A 20,797-nucleotide genomic window follows, 5' to 3' on the forward strand; every position below is an offset into this window, starting at 1 on the left:
CTCCATGTTGGTCAGGCTGGTCTTGAACTCCTGACCTTAGGTGATCCGCCCACCTCGGCCTCCCAAAGTGCTGGGATTACAGGCGTGAACCACTGCACCTGGCCTATTGTTGTTCTTTGTTTTTGACACAATGGTGCGATCTGGGCTCACAGCAACCTCCACCTCCCAGGTTCAAGTAATTCTCCTGCCTCAGCCTCCCAAGTAGCTGGGATTACAGGCACCCGCTAATTTTTGTATTTTTAGTAGAGATGGGGTTTCACTATGTTGGTCAGGCTGGTCTCAAACTCCTAACCCAAGTGATCCACCCGCCTTGGCCTCCCAAAGGGCTGGGATTACAGGTGTGAACCACTGTGCCTGGCCATGATTGTTGTTTTGTATTGTTTTGAAATCAGGAACTGTGAATCCTCCAATTTGATTCTTATTTTTCACGATCGTTTTGGCTGTTGTGGATCTTTGAGTTTCCATGTGAATTTTAGAGTTAGCTCATTAATTTCTACCTGGAAGCCAGCTGGGCTTTTGATAGGGATTACCTTGACTCTAGATCAGTTTGGAGCCATCAGTTTTCTCAGTCTTTCACTTACTCAACTTGTTTAATCTTACCTACCTTGGAGGGAGGTCCTACTCTTATCCTCATTTCACAGAGGAGGAAACTGAGGCCCAGAGAGCTTAAGGACCTTGCCTGAAGCCACGCAGCTGGCCAGTGGCCAAGCCAGACCTTGAGCCGGTGACTCTAGAGTCCGTGTTTGTAACCGCTGTGCTGAGCTGCCCCTCTCCCTGGGCTTGTTGTCTTTGACTCTGCCTTCCCTGAAGGGTGACTTTCCCTGGCCATGTCCCTCCGGTGGGGCGGGGGGGGGGGGGGTGCGTCACTGGCAGACGCCACAACGACTTCACTTCCTTGTGTTCCAGACAGCCAGTGAAGGTCGTGTACTCCTCCAAGGATCCTGCCCAGCCGAAAGAGAGTTCCAAGGTGGATGCGAATGAGGAGGTGGAGGCTTTGATTGTCAAGTCCCCACACAAGGAGTGGAACCCCTCCCTGTTTAAGGTGTTATACAAGACCTTTGGGCCCTACTTCCTCATGAGCTTCTTCTTTAAGGCCATCCACGACCTGATGATGTTTTCCGGGCCGGAGATCTTAAAGTAAGACCCCTTCCCTCCCAGGTGGGCTCTGTTTTCCCTCCTTGGGTTTGATCTTTCATTTGCATCAGTCATAACCCTAGGGTCATGCTGTGTCCTGAAGTGGACTCATAGCCAGATGTCTCCATTTTTACCTTAGCTTTTTTGAAAAAAACAGAGACAGGGTCTTGCTTTATTGGTCAGCCTAGTCTCGAGCTCCTGACTTCAAGCAATCCTCCTGCCTCGGCCTCCCAAAGTGCTGGGATTGCGGATGTGAGCCACCGTCACTGCCTAGCTTTGCTTTATGCTTTACTTAATACCATATTAGTGAAGACCACTTTGTTTGCAAGTAACAGAAACCCACTAGGCTCCCCTGAAACCCAAATGGGGAGGATATGGCATTGTCTTGGGAAACCAAGAGCAAGGAAATGCCAGCAGATCTCATGAAAAAATGCAACCAGCGTTGGGCGCGGTGGCTCATTCCTGTAATCCCAGCACTTTGGGAGGCTGAGGTGGGCAGATCACCTGAGGTCAGGAGGTCAAGACCAGCCTGGCCAACATGGCAAAACCGTCTGCTAAAACTACAAAAATTAGCTGGGCATGGTGGCGCACGCCTGTAATCCCAGCTACTCAGAAGGCTGAGGCTTAAGAATTGCTTGAATCCAGGAGGCAGAGGCTGCAGCAAGCCAAGATTGCTTCACTGAACTCCAGCCTTGGCGACAGAGCGAGACTTTGTCTCCAAAAAAAGAAAAAAAAAAAAAACAAAACTGCAACCAGGAACCGGAGAGTCAGAAAAGGAGGTTGCCTCTCTCCTCCCTGGCTCTGTGCTGCTCTGTGACTTAGGGGCTACACATTCATTCTCTTTCCCTCCCTACCTCTTTCCCTGGTGTTCCGTATGCAGTTCCTTTGGGTGACTTGCTGGTGATGAGATATAGCTAGAACATTTAGTACACAACCCCAAGACAGAGGCCTCTGTTATGAGCAGTTGGGGCCACCTGCACAGCCAGATCACCACTGTGGACTTGTTTTTCCATCTGTGAAACTAAAATGATAGTGTCCAGCCTGTCTGGCTCAGGAGAAAGTTGGAATGCCAACACTGAAGCCCTTTTCCCTGCCCCCACGTGTCACAAGTCATTCCGGGCCCTCTCTTGGCTCCTTTGCAGGTTGCTCATCAACTTCGTGAATGACACGAAGGCCCCAGACTGGCAGGGCTACTTCTACACTGCACTGCTGTTCATCGCTGCCTGCCTGCAGACCCTGGTGCTGCACCAGTACTTCCACATCTGCTTCGTCAGCGGCATGAGGATCAAGACCGCCGTCATCGGGGCTGTCTATCGGAAGGTAGGGGGCGCTGTGCCATTGGCATGTGGCCCGACTTTGACATCCCCTCCTGCAGCCCTGGGTTACTCTGGGACCAGCGTGGAGATTTCCAGCCCAGCTTCTGGAGCAGTAGGATGAAGGTAGCTTCTGTGGCCTTAGGTGGCATGGACACTGGGCATCAGGCGTTGTATGTTAGCAAAGCTGATTTCAAGGGTTGGCGTGTAGATGTCCTTGTGTATCAGCTGTAGGTAATTGAGTTTCTTAGATGGATTGGTGGCCCTCGATGTGGGGAAATCCAGTTTGGATCCTGGTTCTGCTGTTAACATTCTGTGCTTCAGCTTACTGTCACTCTTTTTTTTTTGAGACGGAGTCTTGCTCTGTCGCCCAGGCTGGAGTGCAGTGGCCGGATCTCAGCTCACTGCAAGCTCCGCCTCCCGGGTTTACGCCATTTTCCTGCCTCAGCCTCCCGAGTAGCTGGGACTATAGGCGCCCGCCACCACGCCCGGCTAGTTTTTTTTGTATTTTTTTTAGTAGAGACGGGGTTTCACCGGGTTAGCCAGGATGGTCTTGATCTCCTGACCTCGTGGTCCACTTGTCTTGGCCTCCCAAAGTGCTGAGATTACAGGCTTGAGCCACCGCGCCTGGCCGTTTTTCTTTTTTTTTTTTGAGACTAAGTCTCACTCTGTCCCCCAGACTAGAGCGCAGTGGCATGATCTTGGCTCACTGCAACTTCCGCCTCCCGAGTTCAAGCAATTCTTCTGCCTCAGCCTCCTGAGTAGCTGAGACTACAGGCGCCTGCCACTATAACTGGCTAATTTTTGTATTTTTAATAGAGACAGGGTTTCGCCATGTTGGCCTGGCTGATCTTGAACTACTGACCTCCGGTGATCCTGAGTTCTGCCTCATCTTCCCAAAGTGCTGGGATTACAGGCATAAGCCACCGCACCCAGCCTGTTGTCACTCTTAATTTGAACTGAGCAGGTGGCACATTCCTTGCATGATAAGAGTATGTAGCAGGCATCTGTGTACATCCAGTTTCAAAGGAACCGAATTACTTTTTTTTTTTTTTTTTTTTTTTTTTTGAGACCGAGTCTCGCTCTGTCGCCCAGGCTGGAGTGCAGTGGCTGGATCTCAGCTCACTGCAAGCTCCGCCTCCCGGGTTTATGCCATTCTCCTGCCTCAGCCTCCCGAGTAGCTGGGACTACAGGCGCCTGCCACCTCGCCCGGCTAGTTTTTTGTATCTTTTTAGTAGAGACGGGGTTTCACCATTTTCGCCAGGATGGTCTCGATCTCCTGACCTCGTGATCCGCCTGTCTCGGCCTCCGAAGGTGCTGGGATCCGAATTACCTTCTTGATCCCTATACATTTTTTTTTTTTTTTTGTCTCAAGGTCAAGGAAACTGCTTGGCCCATAGGTTAGGAAGAGATAGTCTTGCAGGTACTTGATGAACTAGAAGGGTGATTCTCAGGCCTGTCTGTGAATTAGACTCACCGGGGGAGCTTAAACTGCTACAGGTCAGGCACTGTGACTCATGCCTGTAATCCCAGCAGTTTGGGAGACCAAGGTGGGAGAATCACTGGAGGCTGGAAGTTCAATACCAGCCTGGTCAATATACCAAGACCCCACTCTGCAGAAAATAAAAAAAAATTAGCCAGGTATGGTGGTGCGCACCTGTGGTCCCAGCTACTCACAAGGTTGAGTTAGAAGAATTGCTTGAGCCCGGGAGTTGGAGGCTGCAGTGAGTCCTGATGGCACCCCTGCATTCCATCCTGTGTGACAGAATGAGACCCTGTCTCAAAAAAACAAAAAAACTTCCTGACACCTAGGTTGTACCAGACCAATGAAACTGAGATTGCTGAGGTTGCACCCGGGTGTCAGTGTTTTTATTTTTTATTTATTTTTATCTTTTGAGATAGGGTCTCACTCTGTCACCCAGGCTGGAGTGCAGTGGCACGATCTTGACTCACTGCAGCCTCCACCTCCCGGGCTTAAACGATCCTGCCAACTCAGTCCCCCATGTAGCTGGGCCAGAGGCGTGCATCACCACACCTGCTAATGTCTTAGTGTTTTTAAAACTCACCACATGATAGTGTACAACCATGTTTGAGGGCCAGGGAGATTTGCTCCCCGGCCCCCAGGGCATATTTGGCAATATCTGGAGGCATTTTTGGTTGTTCCAACTGAGGGTGAGGGCGTGTAGTATGTGGAGGCCAGGAATGCTGCTAAACCTCCTACAGTGTACAAGACAGACCCCCAAAGAATTATCCAGCCCCAGATGTCAAGAATGCCAAGACTTAGAGACCCTGGCCCAGACCCTCGGTCCTTCAGTGGGATCTGGGACCAGCAGCATTGGCACAGCCTGGAAGCATGGTAGAAATGAAGAATCCCAGGCCACATCCCAGACCTGCAGGATCTGAAACAACTCCCCCCACCCCCTACCACTCCCCCCCAAAAAAACCCAGCTGCATGTGTGCACATTAAAGCATGTGAAGACCTGGTTTTGAGGACACCTAGGGTCCCTTGCCAGTTGATGAGTTCGAGGTTGGGAGGCAGCACCATGGATAAGAATGTGGGCTTTGAGATGACAACGGCATCCTGGGCATACAGATAGGTCAGGAGGGGAGGAGCAGAGATGTACGGCATTTCCGCCCCTGAAAGTCTCCTTCCTCTCCGTGGGCCTGGAGGGAGAGTCAGGCCTCTTCACCTGCCGCACTCACCCACCTTCCCTCTCCTTTGTCCCACAGGCCCTGGTGATCACCAATGCAGCCAGAAAATCCTCCACGGTCGGGGAGATCGTCAACCTCATGTCTGTGGATGCCCAGAGGTTCATGGACTTGGCCACATACATTAACATGATCTGGTCAGCCCCCCTGCAAGTCATCCTTGCTCTCTACCTCCTGTGGCTGGTGTGTGTTTGACGCCGTTCCCCTTTGCATGCAGGGAGGGACTTGTACGTGTGGGCAGGGGGCTGAGGGAGTGGGTGTTGGTGGTAATGGGCATGTATAGCTCCCTGGCAGTTCCGGCTGTCGTTCATATTTTATTTTCCAGTCTGTTAACCGATTCCTCGGTATTTTGTTCCTTCCCTAAATTGTCAGGTTGATGTTCTCCTTGGTGGCTTGGCGTTTTCATTTTCTCTTCCCTTGACAGTGTCAGTAATTAACTACCCTACAGTGGACACATATTTCTCCCGTTGAATACTCCCAAATGCTTACCAGACTTACTTATTCACTAGTCCCTAATTATGGTGGTCAAAATTCTCTCAATTGCAAGGGATAGACATCTATCTTAAAGTAGCCTAAGTAAATAAAGGAAACTTTGGGGCTGCATGTATCTCAGAAATCTGGGGACTAGCTTCAGGTGTGGATTGATCCAGGAGATCAGGCAATGTTGTGAGTACTCAGTTTCACTCACTCACTCATCATTTCCTAGCCCTCTTGTCCTCTGAGTTGACATCATTCTCAGTGGTACTTCCCCACATGGCTCCATAGCTTTGGGGTGATAACATCATGACAGATAAAGGTGCCAGAGAAAAGATAAGGCAGCATTTCTCTGCACAGCCAGAGTCAGTCTCAGAGAGCACTCTGATTGGCCTGGCTTGGTCCTGTTCATACCCCTGAACCAAATCAGTGTGGCCCAGGAGGCAGAGTTCTCTGATTGGCCAGCCTGGGTCACATGTCCTCTCCCATGGCAGAAGAGATGTGATTGACAGTCCTTCCATGTGAGGAGGGAGAGTTCCCAAAATAAAATGATGATGAGCAAAGAGGCTCATAGCACAACACATGCCTTGTGCTTTGCCACTTCTGGGTCTTTGCCACCTGCCTTTCCTTCCTTCCTAATTGATGAAAGCCTGCTCATCCCTGCAGGCTGTAGCATGACACTACTTCCATTGATTGCCCCTGCCCTCTGAATTAGATGGACTTTCTCTTTTTTTTGAATTTTGAATCCCAATAACTTTAGTATAGGAAGTCGTCTAAGAATACTTTCTGGAGTAGTTTTTTTTTTTTTTTTTTTTTTTTTTTTGATATGGAGTCGCGCTCTGTCGCCCGGGCTGGAATGCAGTGTGCCATCTCTGCTCACTGCAACCTCTGCTGCCCATGTTCAAGCAGTTCTTCTGCCTCAGTCTCCCGAGTAGTTGGGACTACAGGCCTATACCACCAAGCCCACTAATTTTTCTTTTTTTTTTTTTGTATTTTTAGTAGAGACGGAGTTTCACCATGTTGGCTAGGCTGATCTTGAACTCCTGGCCTGAGGTGATCTGCCCTCCGTGGTCTCCCAAAGTGTTGGAATTACAGGTGTGAGCCACCGTGCCCGGCCCACTTTCTGAAATAGATTTTTTTTTTTTTCATGCTCAGTGTACTGCCTCCTCTTTGACGGGTAACATGTTAGCTACTTGCAGACACACAGCAGCTGACTTTTGTGTCTTCTGTGGGTACAACCCCAGCAGGGCCTGGTGCATAATGGGCACAGCTCAAATTATTACCTGTTATTGAAAGAGAAGGGCTGAACGAAATGGCTCATCCCTGTGATCTGAACACTTTGGGAGGCCGAGGTGGGTGGATCATCTGAGGCCAGGAGACCATCCTGGCCAATATGGCAAAACCCTATCTCTATTAAAAATATAAACGTTAGCTGGGCATGGTGGTATATGCCTTTAATCTCAGCTACTTGGGTGGCCGAGGCAGGAGAATGGCCTGAATCCGGGAGGCAGAGGTTGCATTGAGCTGAGATTGCACCACTACACTCCAGCTTGGGCAACAAAGCGAGATTCTGTCTCAAAAAAAAAAAAAAAAGAAAAAGGAAGGAAGAGGAAAAAATTACTGGTTTATTTGTCTGTAGTTTGCTTTTTTTATACATCTGTAGAGCAGAAGGCGAGTAAAGTGTTTCTATAATAAAACTCAGAAAAAAACACCAGAGTTTAATTATCTAATAGGCTGGGCACAGATATAGGTGGAATGTGCCTGTAATCCCAGCACTTTGGGAGGCTAAGGTGGAAGGATTGCTTGAAGTCGGGAGTTTGAGACCAGCCTGGGCAACATAGTGAGACCCTGTCTCTACAAAAAAAAAAAAAAAAAAAAAAATTAGCTGGTTGTGGTGGTGCCTACCCGTGGTCCCAGCTACCCTGGAGGCTGAGGCAGGAGGATTGCTTGAGCCTAGGAGTTCAGAGGCTGCAGTGAGCTAGGATCACACCACTGCACTCCTACCTGGGTGACAAGACAAGACCGTGTCTCTAGAAGAAAAAATAAAAATCTAAATAAATGTCTTTTCAAGCAGATGTCTTGGGGAATCTACTTTCGCAAAAGTGCTACTATGGGAAAAATATTTTTGGAACATTTCTTTTAGAATTGCCTTCAGGATTGGTTTATGAACCGTTAAGAAAATTGTCTAACATCACATCTTGTTTTAGATGGTAGTTGCTTGAGCTCAGCACTGTTGACACTTGGGACCAGACAGTTCTTTGTTGTGGGGGCTGTCTTGTTTTTTTGTTACTTTGTTTTTTCTTTTAAGGGACAGAGTCTTGCTCTGTTGCCCATGCTGGCGTACAGTGATTCGATCATAGCTCACTGAAGCCTTCGATTCCTGGTCTCAAGCAGTTTTCTCACTTTGTCCTCTCATCTAGCTGGGTGCCACAGGTTCACGCCACCATGCCTGGCTAAGTTCGTTATTTCTTTTTAGAAATGGGGTCTCGCTATATATATTGCCCAGGCTGGTCTCGAACTTCCGCCCTCAAGCTGTCTTCCCACTTTGTCCTCCCAAAGTGATGGGATTACAGGTGTGAGTCTCTGCACCTGGCCACAAGGCTATACGTTAATACAGCAAAATTAGCAAAGAATTAAGGAACACATGGGGCAGTGTTCAAGGGAAGCCAGGCACAGGTTTCTAGGAGTCCCCAGCAGAGTCACACAGGTGCACTAATTCTCCGGCCACCGTTATGATGATGTGTGTGAAATGTTGCCAACCAGGGAAGCTTGGTAGGAGCCCAGTGCTTGGGGTTTTTTAGGGGCAGGTCACATAAGCACCCTTTGCTTGGCACGTACCAGAAGTCTAGACTCCCAGAGGGAAAGCAGTGTTCACCATAAACCATATTGTTTGTACAAACAGGTGAGGCACATTGAGCCACTCTTATCAATTCTGTTAATGGTGGAAGCCCTGCAAGTATGCAGACACTAGCCAAGGGCTAAACTTGTAAGCAGCCTTCAAGCAGGATAAGCAGTCAGGTGGTCATGTTCACACTTTTCTACTTACTACCTTATTACCTTTCTAAAAATCTAAGCTGGGCGTGGTGGCTCGCACCTGTAATCCCAGCTACTTGGGAGGCAGAGGTGGGAAGATCGCTTGAGCCCATGAGTTCAAGACCAGCTTGGGCAACATAGTGAGACCTTCTTTCTACAAAAAATTTTAAAAATAGCTGGGCATGGTGGTGTGACTGTAGTCACAGCTACTTGGGAGGCTGAGTTGGGAGGATCACTTGAGCCCCGGAGATCGAGACCGGTTTGAGTAACATAGACCTTGTCCCTACAAAAAAAAAAAACAAACAAAAAAATTAGCTGGGCATGGTGGTGTGACTGTAGTCATAGCTACTTGGGAGGCTGAATTGGGAGGATTGCTGGAGCCCAGGAGTTGAAGACCAACCTGGGCAGTGTAGCAAGACCTAATGCTTACCTGTAGTCCCAGCTACTTTGGAGACTGAAGTAGGTGGATCACTGATGCAAATAGCCACTGTACTGCAGCCTGGGCAACATAGCGAAATCTCATCTCCTAAAAAAAAAAAAAGAAAGAAAAAAAATTAGAATTCTAAAGTTGTGATTTGCACAACTCATGTGGCCCCAAGGGCTTGGGAGAAAGGAGCATGGACTTGCTTATTCTTCAAGGGATTGGGAGGACCCAGAGAGATGCTCAGGAATGAAACCACAGGCTCTTAACACCCTATTGTGGGGTAAAAGTAACACACCTTGCCCTGAACTTGGTCAGCAGCATCCACGTGGGATTGATCAGCCGGAAAGCTGTTAAGGGCCCTGTTTTCTCCTGTCTTGTGAGTGATTAAGAGTCTCCTTTCCTTCCTTAGAACCTGGGCCCTCCCATCCTGGCTGGAGTGGCTGTGATGGTCCTCATGGTGCCTGTCAACGCTGTGATGGCATTGAAGACCAAGACATACCAGGTAAGGCATGTGTCTCTGCAGGCCCCCAAGCCAGGCCCTAGGCAGGAGCCTCTCCATGCAGATTTTATCCAGTTCCTTCTGCTCAGTCCCTGGGGTTCTCAGCCTTGCCTGCCAATTGGAGTCACCTGGGGAGTCTCAACAAATGCTGATGCCCGGGCCCTGTATCTGGGATTCTGATTCAGTTATTGTGAGTGGGGTCTGGACATCAAGATGTACAGCTTCCCAGGTCATTATACTGGGCAGCCAAGCTTGAGAGCTCCTGACACATGGTTAGACCTTGTAGGCCGGTGACTGGAATCAGAAGGTCTGGGAGCCTCCGAGAATCTTTGTTTCCCATCGTCTTGTTTATTATGTGTGTGTATGCCTCAGCTTTCAAGAGTTGAGTGCAAATTACCCCCTACTTGTTTCCCCCTTATTAGCTCTTACCTGGTACCAGACATGGTGTTAATGTCTTTATTTGAATTAAAATAAGTAACTAATTTCTAAGATGGGGCCTTGCTCTGTTGCCCAGGCTGATCTCAAACTCCTGGGCTTAAGTGATCCTGTTGCCTCAGCCTCTCAAAGTGTTGGGGATTACAGGTGTGAACCACCATGCCCGGCTTTCAGGTTTTTATTTTTGGAGATATTTTGTATTTTAAAATGTTTAAATACACAAGTAATAGAGTGTGGTTTCTTATTATAAAAAAGTTCAAGCCGGGCTCACCCCTACAGTTTCAGCATTTTGGGAGGCCAAGGTGGGTGGATCGCCTGAGCTTAGGAATTCAAGACTAGCCTGGGAAACATGGTGAAACGCCGTCTCTACCGCAAATGGATAAGTTAGCTTTGTGTGGTGATGCATGCCTGTAGTCCCAGCTACTTGGGAGGCTGAAGCATGAGGATCACCTGAGCCCAGGAGGTCGAGGCTATAGTGAGCCGTGATTATGCCACTGCACTCCAGCCTGGGCAACAGAGTGAGACCCTGTCTCAAAAAAAAAAAAAGTTTAAATCTTACAAAGTACTTAAAAGGGGATACCCCCTTCCCTACTCTCTCAACCACTGCAAATATATAGAAGCAACTCCTTCTAGAACTTTCTATGTATGTATATACAGACCTGATTAATGATATAGTTAGGTTTGGTTTTTATATATGTGGGGTTTTTTTGTTTGTTGAGACAGAGTCTCACTTCGTTGCCCAGGCTGTAGTGCAATGGTGCAATCTTGGCTCAGTGCAACCTCTGCCTCCCGGGTTCAAGCAATTCTCCTGCCTCAGCCTCCCGAGCAGCTGGGATTACAGGTGCCCACCACCACACCCAGCTAATTTTTGTATTTTTAGTAGAGATGCGGCTTCACCACATTGGCCAGGCTGGTCTTGAACTCCTGACCTCAGGTGATCCACCTGCCTTGGCCTCCCAAAGTGCTGGGATTGCAGGCATGAGCCACCATGCCTGGCCATTATATATGTTTGTCTGTGTGTGTGTGTGAGAGATATTACCATATCTGTTTTTACCTAAATGGGCCTACATGGCAGCATGATTTTTGCCTTTTAGTGCCCTGCTTTGGGGGCCTCTCTGTGCTATGCTGTATAGCTTCAATTCATTCTCCCGACCTGGTGCCTTTTGGTCCATAATGGAGATGGTGCAGTTTATTTCTCTGCTCTTCTGTTGATGGATAGTGATGGTGTGCTGTGGAATTTCAAATGGCAGCACTTGGCTGCACTGTTGGTACCACAGGGAGATGAGTTGCAGGATGTGGGCCCGTTGGAAGGAGAGGCCTCACGGGTTAGGGTTGGGTGCGATGGGTGAGGCAGGGGCTTTAGGGTAGAGTCACCCTTCAGTCTCTGATATGCAGGATTCCCTGAGTGACTCGACTCTGAACCCACTTCAGTCCCTGGCCTCGAGATCATGTAGCTTAAATTGTTCCCATCTGTGACCCGGGGATGACTGTAGCGCTCAATGATAGAGTTCTTGTGAATGTTAAGTGTCTGAATACATGTAAAATACTTAGAAAAGTTGCTGGTATACACAGAATGCTGGTGGTATTAAAAATATTTAACAACTGCACTGCACAAGTATCCACTTTTTGGAACCAGTGCTAGCCAGTACAGAAACATTTCACTATTTTAACAACCATGGGCCAGGCACAGGGGTTCATATCTGTAATCCCAGCTCTTTGGGAGGCTGAGACAGGAGGATGGCTTGTGGCCAGGAGTGCAAGACCAGCCTGGGCAACATAGCAAGATGCCGTCTGTACAAAAAAATACAAAAATGACCTAGGTGTGGTGGCATGTGTCTGTGGTCTCAGCTACTAAGGAGGCTGAAGTGGGAAGATTGCTTGAGCCCAGGAATTCAAGGCTGCAGTGAGCTATGATCGTGCCACTGCACTCCAGCCTGGATGCCAGAGTGAGATGCTCTTCCCCCAAAAAAGGAGAACTGGGCTGACAAGAAATAAGAAAACAGGTTGGGTGTGGTGGTTCATATCTGTAATCCCAGCACTCTGGGAGGCTGAGGTCGGTGGATCACTTGAAGTCAGGAGTTCGAGACCAGTCTGGCCAACATGGTGAAGCCCCATCTCTACTAAAAATAGAAAAATTAGCCAGGTGTGGTGGCAGGCATTTATAGTCCCAGCTACTCAGGAGACGAAGGTAGGAGAATCTCTTTAACCCGGGAGGCAGAGGTTGCAGTGAGCCCAGATCATGCTACTGTACTCCAGCCTGGGCGACAGAGCGAGACTGTCTCACAAAAAAAAAAAGAAAAAATAAGAAAACAGAGAAGAAAAACACCACCACCATGTCTCCTATGTTTGGGTCAGCAGAATAGGGACTGAATCCGTTCTTTTCTGGACACTTGAAGGGTTTTTCTTGCCTCTATTTCTGGATTCTAAATTGAGTGTGTTTCTCCAGTGTCTAACCTAACATGATTTGAAGGGTTTTTTTCTCTTGATCGCGGGGTCCTTTGGTGTGGTCTTGGGACTCAAGAGTAGGACTCATAGGGATTACAGGGCCAGCTCTCCCACCCTCAGGAGGCCTGTTTTTAATAGACGGTGATGTTGAGGCCCAGTAAGGTGGCTCACACCTGTAATCCCAGCATAGGAGTTTGAGACCAGCCTGGGCAGCATGCTGAAACCCCATCTCTATTGAAAAGAAAAAATCAATATGAAAAACATTCACATGTCAAAGCATATAATAAAATTTATGAAAAAGAATAGCTGGTGATGTTGAGTGATGGTCTGATCCCAGGGTCACCCCAGATGTGTTGACTGCCTTTCTCTTCCAAGGTGGCCCACATGAAGAGCAAAGACAATCGGATCAAGCTGATGAATGAAATTCTCAATGGGATCAAGGTGCTAAAGCTTTATGCCTGGGAGCTGGCGTTCAAGGACAAGGTGCTGGCCATCAGGCAGGAGGAGCTGAAGGTGCTGAAGAAGTCTGCCTACCTGGCAGCCGTGGGCACCTTCACCTGGGTCTGCACACCCTTCCTGGTGAGTGAAGCCACATTTTTCCTGGCCCTCATTATTTGATGTTTTATTTTGTCTGCATACTTGAATATTTTTAAAAGGTCACTATGTCGCCCAGGTGCAGTGGCTCATAGCTGTAATCCCAGCACCCTGGGAGGCCAAAGCAGGTGGATCACCTGAGGTCAGGAGTTCAAGAACAGCCTGGCCAACATGGTGAAACCTAGTCTCTACTAAAAATACAAAAAAATTAGCCAGGAGTGGGGACGCATGCCTATTGTCACAGCTACTCGGGAGGCTGAGGCAAGAGAATTGCTTCAACCTGGAGGCGACGGTTGCAGGGGGCCAAGATCACGCCACTGCACTCCAGCCTGAGTGACAGCGAGACCTTGTCTTAAAAAAAAAAAAAAGGTAACTATGTCAGCAAGGCCTTCCCTAAACACTTGCCTTAAACATTTGCCATCTTCTCCATTCTGCTTTATTTTATTCACATTTAGCAGCTTCTTAGCCAACCTGTTGAGGAATTGTTTGTTATCTGTTCACTGTGATATAGGCAGCTTGTGCCAGGATGTAAACCAGTGCCCTCTGCTTGCTGTGTTTTGCCGTGTTAAGATAGCCTTGCAAGAAACAAAGTGTGAGCTGAGCCAAATGGCACGCTTGGTGCCATAGTTGATCTACATTATGGTGCTGCCTCCTTATTTTGTCAGCAACTGGTCACAAAGTGTGGATTGTCAGTGTCCCGTGGGCCACATGTCAAGTGGCATGGTCTAAACACACTCTAAAATTTACTTATTTTGGTCTGGGTGCGGTGGCTCATGCCTGTAATCCCAGCACTTTGGGAGCCGAGGTGGGTCACTTGAGGCTAGGAACTCGAGACTAGCCTGGTCAACCTGGCGAAACCCCGTCTCTGCTTAAAAAAAAAAAAAAAAAAAATTAGCTGGGCATGGTGGTATATGCCTATATTCCCAGCTACTCAGGAGGCTGAGACATGAGAATCCCTTGAACCTGGGCGGCAGAGGTTGCAGTGAGCCGATATTGAGCCATGGCACTCCAGCCTGGGCAACAGAGCAAGACCCTGTCTCAAAAAAAGTAAAAAAAAAAGTTAAAAAAAAAATTCAAATAGACTTATTTTATTGTCTGCCTTTCCCCACTAGGATGTCAGCTCCAGATGGGCATTTTTGTCTTTTCTGTTGACTGCTATATCCTCAGTATGTAAAATAGTGCATAGCAGGTGCTGAACAAATATTTGTCATCCATTGTAATAAAAAAAAAAGAAAATACAGAAAGATGTAAAATGAGAAGTGTATTGTCCTCTCTTCCATCAGTTCCTCTCCTCCAAAGTGACAGTTTTGTGTATGCTTTTAGAAAAAAATGGACAAGCATCTAGGTGTTTAAATATTTTGACAGATTTAAATGGAATCATACTGTACATAGTGTTCTCTTTTGTGTAGTTAATAATATATAGTCTTGGTTCATTCATTCTGATCTGCTTCATTTTAGTTTATTTTTTGGAGGGGGGGAGTTTTGAACTGGGGTCTCGCTCTGTCCCCCAGGCTGGAGTACAGGGGTGCGATCGTAGCTCACTGCAGCCTTGAACTCCTGGGCCCAAGCAATCCTCCTGCTTTGGCTTCCGAAGTAGCTGGGACGTCAGGTGCACTGCTGTCATGCCCGGCTTGCTTCATTTGTGTTCATGATGAATGCTTGTCTCATGTGTGGATGTGCCCTGCTGGAATTACCCTTTTTCCCGTTCCTTGCAAAAACGGGTTGTTCTCTGTATTTTTTTGCTATTATGATCCATGCTCCACTGAAAGTTCTGGCACCTGTCCTGGGGTATGGTAACGGGTCTGTCCCTGCCTAGCTGGCTTTGAAGAGTTTAAAGACATCAGTGCAACTTACCATTTTGCAAAGTTGGCTGCAAATCAGGAGACCGCATAGAGATGGACTATGGAAATCCCCTTTTAAGCACAGTTAAAAACAGTTAATGGTGAAGGATGACTTCAGATCATGCCCCGTGTTTGTTTTTTCTTTCTGTCTTTTTATTAACGGTGTGATTCTTTCTGTAATGTCGTGCTCATTACAACTATTCCTTCTTGGTCAGGTTGGCAAATTGTATGTTTTTCTGGCAAGTTTCTGTGAAGTGGAGTTAAACATGTTTATGAATATGGAGCTTTTCTGTAAAACTACCACCTGCTTCATCTTAGCTGGGTTGCAGGTGGAATGTCTAAGGAAGCTCCAGCTGTTGCAGCATTTGCAAAAGCGTGTCCATGCTGACACTGAGCTGTTGTGCATTTGCAAAAGCGTGTCCATGCTGACACTGAGTTTTCTTAGTCTTGCCTTACATCTGTCCGGGTCTGGAACTGCAGGAGAGATGGTGTTCAAATTTAAGCCTGCATCAGAATCACCTGGAGAGCTTGTTACTATGTTTTATTTATCTGTCTATCGAGATGAAGTCCCACTCTGTCACCCAGGCTTGATTGCTGTGGCACAGTCTTGGCTGACTGTAACCTCTGCCTCCCGGGTTCAAGCTGTTCTTCCACCCCAGCCTCCGAGTAGCTGGGCTTACAGGCATGCGACACCACGCTCGGCTAATTTTTAAAATATCTTTAGTACAGATGGTGTTTCACCACGTTGGCCAGGCTGGTCTCGAACTCCTGACGTCAGGTGATCCACCCGCCTTGGCCTCCCAAAGTGCTGGGATTACAGGCGTGAGCCACTGTGCTGGCTTGTTACTATAAAACTCAGCTTTCTGGGCCCCATCCAGATTTTCAGTTTTAGCAGGTCTGGGTGGGGCCTGAGTATTTGCATTTCTGACATATCCCTCGGTGCTGCTGCTGCTGGTTCAGGTCGACATGTAGAGACACTGGAGTGGATCCTCACTACCTATAGTGTGATCCATGGACCAGCAGCCATGGCATCAGCTGGTGCTTGTTAACAGTGCAGACCTCAGCCCACATCCACTGAAACTGAATCGGTGTTGTAACTAGTTTTCCAGGTGGTGTATATGCACATTGAAGTTCGAGAGAGACTGACAGAAAGTAGGAGTAAAGAAACTTTTTCTGTCAATACTTTTGGAATTCCGGGCCATACAGTCTCTGTCACAAATACCAGTCTCTTCCAGCGTAGTGCAAAAGCAGCCTTAGATAATACGGAAACCGACGGGTGTGGCCATGTTCCTGTAAAAATATATTTGGAGACACCAATATTTGAATTTTATAGAATTTGCATGTGTCATGTAATATTCTTTTAATTTTTTTTTTAGCTTTTAAAAAATGTGAAATCTGGCTGGGTGCAGGGACTTATGCCTGTAATCTCAGCACTTTGGGGAACCGAGGCGGGTGGGTTGCTTGAGGCTAGGAGACTGAGACCAGCCTGGCCAACATGGTGAAACCCCATCTGTGCTAAAAATACAAAAATTAGCTGGAAGTGGTGGTGCTCACCTGTGGTCACAGCTCCTCAGGAAGCTGAGGCAAGAGGATTGCTTCAACCCAGAAGGCAGAAATTGTAGTGAGCCAAGATCATGCCACTACTCCTGGCTGGACAACAGAGTGAGACCCTTTCCTTCGCCCGCCACCTCTCCCCTCCCCCCCACCCAAAAAAAAAAAAGCCGGATGTGATGAAGCACGCCAGTCATCCCAGCTTCTTGGGAGGCTGAGGCAAGGGAATTGTTTGAACCCGGGAGGCAGAGATCGCAGTGAGCTGAGGTCATGCCACTGCACTCTAAGCCTGGGCAACAGGACAAGACTCTGTCTCAAAAAAAAATTAAAAAAAAAAAAGGAAATCAATGCTGAGCTCATGGGCCGCATGTAAACAGGTGTGGGCCAAATGTGGACCTCAGCCATCCTTGGCCAGCCCCTGGCTTAGAGGACTGGAATGTTCTTCTGAGACTCAGGACACTTGCCACATTCTACTGCCAGCTCACAGTGTGACCCCAAAGCTGGTCATCTCACCTCACTGGCTCTAGGTTTTGTCACATGGAAAATGAAGGGGTTAGATTCCAAGCATGTCAAATGCAGGGCCCTGCCCTCACTCCTCATGCCCACAGCAGACACCCACAGTCACTCACGGGGTTCTTTCCCACTGAGTTATGTTCAAGCAGCCCTCCAGGTGACTGGTGCCAGTGGCCTGGAGTTGAGCAAGAAATGGCATCTTGTTGTCCCTCTGTAACTCCGTGTTCCCTAAGATCACTTCCAGCTCCAGTGCCCCTGCATTCTGCCTTGTACATTGCATTCCTCTTATATTCCAGTCCCTTGACTTTACTGGGGTGTATTGACAAACTTTTTTTTTTTCCTTTGGAGACAGTCTCGCTGTGTCACCCAGGCTGAAGTGCAGGGGTGCCATCTCAGCTTAATGCAACCTCCACCTCCCAGTTCAAGCAATTCTGCTGCGTCGGCCCCCCGACTAGCTAGGATTACAAACACACACCACCATGCCTTATTAATTTGAATATTTGTAGTAGAGACGGGTTTTTGTCACGTTCGCCAGGCTGGTCTTGAACTCCTGACCTCAGTGATTCACCTACTTCGGCCTCTCATCATGCTGGGATTACAGGCGTGAGCCACCACGCCTAGCTTCTCCTTTTTTTTTTTTTTTGAGACGGAGACTTGCTCTCTCACCAGGCTGGAGTACAGTGGCACGATCTTGGCTCACTGCAACCTCCGCCTCTTGGGTTCAAGCGATTCTCATGCCTCAGCCTCCCGCGTAGCTGGGATTACAGGCGCCCACTACCATGCCCAGCTAATTTTTGTATTTTTAGTAGAGACGGGGTTTCACCAGGGTTCAAGCAATTCTCTTGCCTCAGCCTCCGAGTAGCCGGGATTACAGGCGTATGCCACCATGCCAAGCCAATTTTTTGTATTTTTAGTAGAGACCAGCCAGGCTGGTCTCAAACTCCTGGGCTCAAGTGATCCACCCACCTTGGCCTCCCATAGTGCTGGGATTACAGGCATGAGCCACCGTGTCCGTCGGTCTTACTTTAAAAAGTAGAAAGTAATGTATTTGCATATGGTGAAACATAATTCAAGCTGCACCAGATGCTATTCATACAGCCGGACTTCTCCGCACTTGGCCACCTCAGCCTGCTGACATTTGCCAACACGTCATCCTTTGTCCCTGTGTTGTAGGTCCTGGCCTGCACATCATAGAATGTTTCCCAGCATCTGTGGCCTCTACCTGCCAGATGCTAAGTCGTACCTCTCCCTGTTCTTCCCAGTGGTGACAATGGAATATGGCTCCAGGCATTGCGAAATGTCCCCTTGGGGGACAAAATTCTCCCAGTTGAGAATCACAGTCCATGGTGAAAGGCCCAAGCCCTTCCTCCTAACACCGGTCACCTTGCTTCCCTCTCTCCGTGTTTCTTGTGTGTTTTTCCACAGAGAGTCTATGTCTGTATCACTGTAATGGTGGATGCATGTCATACATGTAGTTATGGTGACATGATTCTATTTACTTTATTTTTTTACAAGTGATAGTAAGAGTCATACAGAAATACATGACTTTTTTTTTTTTTTTTTTTTTTTGAGACGGGGTCTCACTCTGCCACCCAAGCTGGAGTGCAGTGACATGATCTTGGCTCACTGCAACTTCTGTCTCCCAGGCTCAAGTGATCCTCCAACCTCAGCCTCCCAAGCAGCTGGGACTACAAGCATGCGCCACCATGCCCAGCTAATGTCTGTAATTTTTTCAGAGACAGGGTCTCATTTTGTTGCCCAGGACGTTTTCAAACTCCTGAGCTCAAGTAATCCGCCTGCCTCTGTCTCCCAAAGTGCTGGGATTGTGTATGAGTCACTGCGCCTGGCCTTGATGGCATTTTGAAAGGTCTTTCTTAGAGGCAAAGGTCCAAAGCCAGAGGGAGCAGGTGATGAGGTTTGGTCTGTGACTTGTGTCCCACTTAGGAGGGGATGCATAGTGTTCGCACAGCTTTTTCCTCTGCGCATTGGATTCGTTGGCAAAACCTACAGTTTCCAGGTTGTCACCAAACTTACATGATTACTTGCTGCCCTGTTCTCCATTAGGAAAGCACAGCAGAAGATGCTTAAGAGCAGGACTGGTTTGGTTCCCCTCCCCTCCCCTCCCCTCCCTCCCCTCCCCTCCCCTCCCTCCCCTCCCCTCCCCTCCCCTCCCTCCCCTCCCCTCCCCTCCCCTCCCTCCCCTCCCCTCCCTCCCCTCCCTCCCCTCCCCCTCCCTCCCCTCCCTCCCCTCCCCCTCCCCTTCCCTCCCCTCCCCTCCCTCCCCTCCCTCCCCTCCCCCTCCCCTTCCCTCCCCTCCCCCCTCCCCCTCCCCTACCATCCCCTCCCCTACCATCCCCTCCCCTCTTGTCCCCTACCGTCCCTTCCCCTCCCCTCCCCTACCATCCCCTCCCCTCTTGTCCTCTGCTGTCCCTTCCCCTCCTCTCCCCTCCCCATCCTTTCCCCTCCCCTACCATCCCCTCCCCTCTTGTCCCCTACCGTCCCTTCCCCTCCCCTCCCCCCATCTTGTCCCCTTCTCTCCCCTCCCCTACCATCCCCTACCATCCCCTCCCCTCCCCTGCCATCCCCTCCCCTCCCCTCTTTTCTTTTCTCTCTCTCTCTTTTTTTTTTTTTTTTTTTAAAGAGACAGGGTCTTGTTTTGCTGCCCAGGCTGGAGTACAGTGGCTTGATCACGGCTCACTGCAACCTCCAACTCCTGAGCTAAAGTGATCCTCCTGCCTCAGCATCTGGAGTAGCTGCGATTACAGATGTGAGATTCTGAACCCCGCTACTGGCTTTACTTAACCTTTTCTTGACCTTCCTTGCCATTCAGTTTCCTGGAGTTTCCAGAGACAGAGTTTGTTGAGCAGTTTGGCAAGAAACAGAGGGGCCTGGGTGTCAGTTGGAGACCTTGGTCCTGGCCGAGGCATCGAAGCCTCTGACTACATTAGGATAAAATATGTGGCCTTCAGTTCCCCTGGAAGGTGTCTGAGTGTTTTTTCCACTGGTGCATTCCTGTGCTTCAAAGACGATGAAGTGTTTACCCAGCAGTAGGTGCGATGGAACACAGAGGCCGGGGAAGGCCAGGGATGCCATCCAGGGACTGATGGGACTGTTTTTTTAGAATGCCAAACCTGGCATTTACCACGTCCACCTAATGCATTTTCCTAAAATAGCATCGCCAGGCAGCCATCAGTATTTAACATTTTCTGTCTTGGATGATTTGTGAGCTTCTTGCCTTCTGTTTACCCTGAATTTCCCTTTGTTCGAGTAATTCATCATTCTCTGTGGTAATTATCTGTCCTGTAGTTCTCTGCTGATCATATTCTAGGGTCCGTGGAGACACGGCCACAACGATGTCATTTTATTTATTTATATATTTATACATTTGTATATTTTTGAGACAGAGTCTCATTCCGTCGCCCAGATTGGAGTGCAGTGGCACAATCTCAGCTCACTGCAACCTCTACCTCCCGGGTTCAGATGATTCTCCTGCCTCAGCCTCCCAAAGAGCTGGGATTACAGGTGTGCACCACCATACTCGGCTAATTTTTTCTTTTTAGTAGAGATGGGGTTTCACCATGTTGGCCAGGCTGGTCTCAAACTCCTGACCTCAAGTGATCCGCCCTGCTCAGCCTCCCAAAGTGCTGGGATTACAGACGTGAGCCACCATGCCCAGTCAGACCTTGTCATTTTGTGCTTGTACCCTCCAAGCATAGGGAACTTGGCAAATGGTTCATGCTCCGTAAATGCATGTAGGTAAATGAATGAATACATGCGTGAATGAGAGGTTGAAATAAATCATATTCATTAGGAACTGTCTTGCAAATAATAG

General features: G+C 48.5%; 1 protein-coding gene across 2 annotated transcripts in view; it reads left to right on the forward strand.

The window, feature by feature from the left end:
* Positions 1 to 20,797, forward strand: part of ABCC1 (ATP binding cassette subfamily C member 1) — a 192,732-nt gene that overhangs the window by 92,339 nt on the left and 79,596 nt on the right. For both annotated transcript variants that reach the window (XM_010370871.2, XM_030924928.1), the window contains 5 exons: positions 907 to 1,137; positions 2,277 to 2,454; positions 5,178 to 5,339; positions 9,497 to 9,589; positions 12,842 to 13,045. In XM_010370871.2, coding sequence (XP_010369173.2) covers positions 907 to 1,137; positions 2,277 to 2,454; positions 5,178 to 5,339; positions 9,497 to 9,589; positions 12,842 to 13,045 — 868 coding nt within the window. The remainder of the gene's footprint in view (positions 1 to 906; positions 1,138 to 2,276; positions 2,455 to 5,177; positions 5,340 to 9,496; positions 9,590 to 12,841; positions 13,046 to 20,797) is intronic.

The sequence above is a fragment of the Rhinopithecus roxellana genome, chromosome 20, assembly GCF_007565055.1.
Source record: "Rhinopithecus roxellana isolate Shanxi Qingling chromosome 20, ASM756505v1, whole genome shotgun sequence".
Classification (NCBI taxonomy): Eukaryota; Metazoa; Chordata; class Mammalia; order Primates; family Cercopithecidae; genus Rhinopithecus; species Rhinopithecus roxellana.